This window comes from Sardina pilchardus, chromosome 11, assembly GCF_963854185.1.
Source record: "Sardina pilchardus chromosome 11, fSarPil1.1, whole genome shotgun sequence".
Classification (NCBI taxonomy): domain Eukaryota; kingdom Metazoa; phylum Chordata; class Actinopteri; order Clupeiformes; family Clupeidae; genus Sardina; species Sardina pilchardus.
In genome coordinates this window covers 2,893,617-2,898,702 of record NC_085004.1, presented here as the reverse complement: position 1 = coordinate 2,898,702, position 5,086 = coordinate 2,893,617, and the positions used below count along the sequence as shown (strand labels likewise).

The 5,086-nt window shown below is 52.2% G+C and overlaps 1 protein-coding gene across 1 annotated transcript in view; it reads right to left on the bottom strand.

Moving 5' to 3' along the window:
• Positions 1–614: 614 nt before the first annotated feature.
• The window catches only part of mtss1lb (MTSS I-BAR domain containing 2b), a 67,263-nt gene continuing 62,791 nt past the window's right edge, over positions 615–5,086 (bottom strand). The window contains exons 13-14 of the mRNA XM_062549777.1: positions 3,065–3,230; positions 615–2,164 (exon numbers count right to left, since the gene is read on the bottom strand). Coding sequence (XP_062405761.1) covers positions 1,338–2,164; positions 3,065–3,230 — 993 coding nt within the window. The 3' untranslated portion in view covers positions 615–1,337. The remainder of the gene's footprint in view (positions 2,165–3,064; positions 3,231–5,086) is intronic.

Genomic DNA, 5,086 nt, shown 5'->3' with positions numbered 1-5,086 from the left:
ATACAAAAATATGCCTAGGTAACCCCCTTCCATCTTGTTTAACTTTTATTCTGTTTCACTTCCTCGTCCTGTCTTTGTTCTTCCTGTCTTCCATCCGTCCTTCTTCCCTTCCTTCCATTCTGATCCCCAACACAGGGCGCTCTGCTGCCTTCCCCTCCCTAATGCAACTCACACAATGGGACCACAGTGACACCTAGTGGCCACAATGAATTCACCTTCAAAGTGCTAAAGTTTCTTTTTTTATTTTTTCTCAGTAATATATTAGTCAGGGGGTGGATAAAGTCCACACTCATTTATGTGAGCCTGAAGACTGCCTGAAACACAGAACTAAAGAGAGATCTATGGCTAAGATACACACCGATCTTAAATGTCCACCCTGCCCACTCATTTATTGCTCCATTTCATATTGGCATTTCCACTCTGGTTCTACAAAATATACGCCTGGTATAAACTCACTAAAACCTTTACAGTGGGAACATGAAGAGGTTACGCAACAGAGACTACAGAGGATGACAAACATCAGTAAAGGAAAGCTGTCCCTCTGTTCCAGCACCCACTCTCCCCCAAAAGACCCCCCCCCCCCCACCAACCCACCCCCCCCACAAAGCCACCAGCTGACCTGCAGCAGAGCCCCCTGCACCCCTCCAGCCAAAACTGACAGACACTCAAACCAATCACAGACAACAGCTAAGGGCTAAGCTACCACGGTGTGTGCCAGTGGGGTGATGCAGAGCCTCAGACCTGGGCTTCTATAGGAGGGAGGGTGGGACCTGGGAGCAAGTGAGACGAGCTTTCACAAGCAAGCCCCGAAAGCAACCTCCATCTACTAGCTCTCAACACCCTGCTGTAGCCCTCCATGTCTCTACATAGAGGGTGAGGGGGTGGCACTGGGGGTATTGGCATTGGCAGAGTGTATGTGTGTATGTAGATTTGTGTTTTTGTGTGTGTGTGTGAGTGTGTGTGTAAGGGAGGTTAATTTGGCAGGAAGAGCAGGTTCCTCGGTCTCTCAACAGTCCCAGCGTCCAGCTCCAGTGCGAGTCTCCCCCTAGTGGTGATGGTGTTAATAAGACAAACATGCGTCCAGACACGCTAAAGTTACGGAGGCATCAACCTCTCAATACGGCATTATTTACTTCATTAATTATCATTACGTTTTTTTTTTTTTGCTATTATTTATTTACTCTAACGACTCTTTTTTTTATTATTATTATTATTATGTTTAAGCCTCTTTTCGTATGTCATTCTCTACATAGTCAGAGGGTGGTGGGGGTTGGCAGGGGAGTCCATGGGGTCAGTGACGTTCCCTGTCTTCCTGCCCCTTCAGGACCTGTCGACCATCACAAAATCCTGGGCGCTGACCTGTCGTTGGAGACGGTCTTGCGGAGCCGGATGCCGCGGCGGATGGTCACCAGCATGTCCTCGCCGTCGCGCGCCCTGGACTGGTGCTGCCCGGTGGGGCCGGGCGGGGGGTCGTCGGGCAGCGAGGGGAAGGGGAACTGGCCCTCGCCCAGGGCGTGGGCGCTGGCCACCAGCTCGCCGATCTTCTCCACCAGGCTGTGGCGGTTGGCGGCGAGCAGCTGGTCCTCCTCGTGGTGCCCGCCGTGGTGCCCGTAGACGCTCATCTCCGCGCCGCCGCTGGCCCAGGCCGTGTTGGGCAGGCTCAGGCGCTTGGGCGAGGCCTTGACGTACTCCAGCGCGCCGGCCGTGCCGTCGTCCGCCGCGAAGAACACGCACTCCTCGCTGCCCACGCGCACCGGAGGGCCCGGGTACCCCCCACCGCCACCGCCGCCACCGCCACCGCCACCGCCGCCACCGCCGCCCGGCGAGTCCGGCACAGTGGGCGTCTTCACGGGCACGATGGGCGGCCGGATGGGGATGGGCCCGGCGCTGGACAGGGTGCGGCGCACGCCGGGCTTGGTGGAGGGCGTGCGGCGGATGGTGGCGGTGCCCGGGGTGCCCACGCCGCCCCCTGATGCCCCCCCTCCCTGAGCGCCCGCCCCCCCGCTGGGCAGGCCGGCCGTGCTGGCGGGCCGCTTGGTCTGGATCATGCGGCGGTAGTTCTGGGCGATGTTGCTGTGGCGCGGGATGGTGGAGGACTTGTCAAAGTCGGCCTGGCCGTCTGCCTCCGCGTCGCCGTTCACGGAGTAGCAGTCGTAGTCGGACCCTGGGGAGCAGCGCGGGGACGGAGAGAGAACGTCAACACCTGACCCGCCACCGCACAGCACAGCACAGCGCTAGAGCCCACACTCGCTAATGAATAAAATGGAGGCCGTGGGATTTGCCCTGAATATCTAGCATATCAATTGCTTTATCACTTCATTAGTGCTTTATGTGTTTCTTAGAAGAGTCATAAAAGGATTTTAATACGTGTGATATTCGGAGAGTGTCAAGCAGGGTGATAGTTTATGCTTATCATAACGAGGCATATAAATGAGGCAGATGTGTGGAGATTAAATGTTCATCGCAGCTCATGCCTGGCTTGGCCGGGATTTGCCCGTTGATGTGATGTGCAGGGTGAGGAGAGGTGAGGAGAGGTGAGGGGGGGTGAGCGGCACCTTGTGAAGGGGGGGTGAGGGGGTGGAGGGTGAGGAGAGGTGATGGGGTTGAGGAGTTGAATGGGGGGGTGAGGAGGTGAATGGGGGGGTGAGGAGGTGAATGGGGGGGTGAGGGGGGGTGAGCGGTACCTTGTGAAGGGGGGGTGAGGAGAGGTGATGGGGGTGAGGAGAGGTGATGGGGGGGGGGTGAGGAGGTGAATGGGGGGGTGAGGGGGGGTGAGCGGTACCTTGTGAGGGGATGGTATCCTCGGAGCAGGAGGGGGTGGGGGGGGGGGGGGGGTGAGGGGGGGTGAGCGGTACCTTGTGAGGGGATGGTGTCCTCGGAGCAGGAGGGGGTGGTGGTCTGGGTGCTGTAGGGGGGGTGAGGAGAGGTGATGGGGGGGGTGAGGAGAGGTGGTGGGGGGGTGAGCGGTACCTTGTGAGGGGATGGTATCCTCGGAGCAGGAGGGGGTGGTGGTCTGGGTGCTGTAGGGGGGGTGAGGGGGGGGGGGGTGATGGGGGGGGGGTACCTTGTGAGGGGATGGTGTCCTCGGAGCAGGAGGGGGTGGTGGTCTGGGTGCTGTAGCCGCTGGAGTACTGCAGGGAGTCGCGGCTGCTCTTCTGGCCCTCCATGCTCAGCCCACGCGTCAGCACCATGGCCAGCTCACTCGCCGCAGGGGACACCTCATCCCCATGCTGCAGGATATAGGGGATCAGTATAATATACTGTACACACACACACACACACACACACACACACCTCATCCCCATGCTGCAGGATATAGGAGTTGAGTATAATATACACATACATACACACACACACACACACACACACACACCTCATTCCCATGCTGCAGGAGGACACAGGGGCTCAGTATAATATACACACACACACACACACACACACACACACACACACACACACACACACACACACACCTCGTCCCCATGCTGCAGCACACAGGGGATCAGTATAATACACACACACACTAGGGGTGTCACGATACCAAAAAATCAGTAGTCGGTGCCAATACCAGTAAAATTACACGATTCTCGATGCCAAATTCGATACTATCGTTAAAAAAAAGGATTTTCTAAAATCCCATGTACTTAATGAATTTCTTTATTGAAATATTTGCAGAATACTGAAATATAATTTCTATAACATACAGAGCATAACAGAATACAGTATCCAATTGCGAGCATATCACATAGGCTTACACATAGCCTAATTAATTAAATCACTTTTCTAATGGAATTGTATAAAAACCAACAACTTGCATCGCCTTTTTATCGCTCTGCTTTCATACAATGTGAATGATTTTTTTTTACAAGATGTAAAGTCTTTATTTGAAACACACACACATTCTGTAACTATTTATACATTCTATATGAAATTTCTGATCTTCATTAGCAGCAAACTTTATGCAGATTATAGCCTACTATTCATATTACAACTCCACCTCTTAAATTCAGCTGTCTGGTTGAAGCCTCAACATTTTGTAAACAAAGTAGCAGGCTAAGCTTATCATACTGGATGGACTGTTCAGTTTCCCCACATGTGTTTAAGTTTCAAGGTAAGCTACTTTTTCTCCTTGGGACAGAACCTTTTAAGACTTGGAGTTGAAAAACATTGGTATTGAGATGGTCAGTCAACTTGAATGCAAGAGTTTTAATGTCTGCAGCATAGACTAGCTAATGATGCTAACCGGATTTTAAACAGCAATTTAGCTAATCGTCTTCTGTGCGTCATTGCGTTCACGATTGTGAATGTTTTATTTGGATTAAATGTGCATGTCGTGGGCGGGTGTCCATTGAGCACGTACTGTACGAGAGCGGGCCAAGGAGAACAAGTTAACTTTTACTTTACTTTTACTGTTTGGTAAAGTTGCACGTATAATCTACAAAAGCTGCGGAAGAACTATATGCTTCCACCCGGGCAGCGTCAGGTGCATCAGTACGACCACGCTTCCAGGAATGATCTTGGTTTTCATGGAGACAGACGCTGTGTGCACGGAGGGGAGAGGTTGTGTGTGTGTGTGTGTGCATGAGAGACAGACGCGTGAGTGACAGAGAGGGAGAGCAGGGAAAGGAAATTCAGCTTAAAGGGATATTCCGCCATTTTTGGAAATACGCTCATTTTCCACCTCCCCTCGAGCAAAACAATCGATATTTACCTTGCTCCCGTTCAACCTGCCATTCTGTGAGTCTGGCGATACAACTTTTAGCTTCAGCCTAGCATAGATCACTGAATCGGATTAGACCATTAGCTTCTCGCCTGCTAGCTTCATGTTTAAAAGTGACTAAGATTTCTGGTAATTTTCCCATTTAAAACGTGTCTCCTCTCAAGTTAGAAAGTGCAATAAGACCAACTGAAAATGAAACCTGGCGTTTTTCTAGGCTGATTTGACATGGAACTACACTCTCATCTGGCGTAATAATCAAGGCAACTTGCAAACGTACCACAGGCGCAGTGATATCGTACGCAGCATCTGAAAATAGTCCCCATAGACAACAAGCAGTAGTAGTGCCAGTAGTTTGCAAGTTGCCTT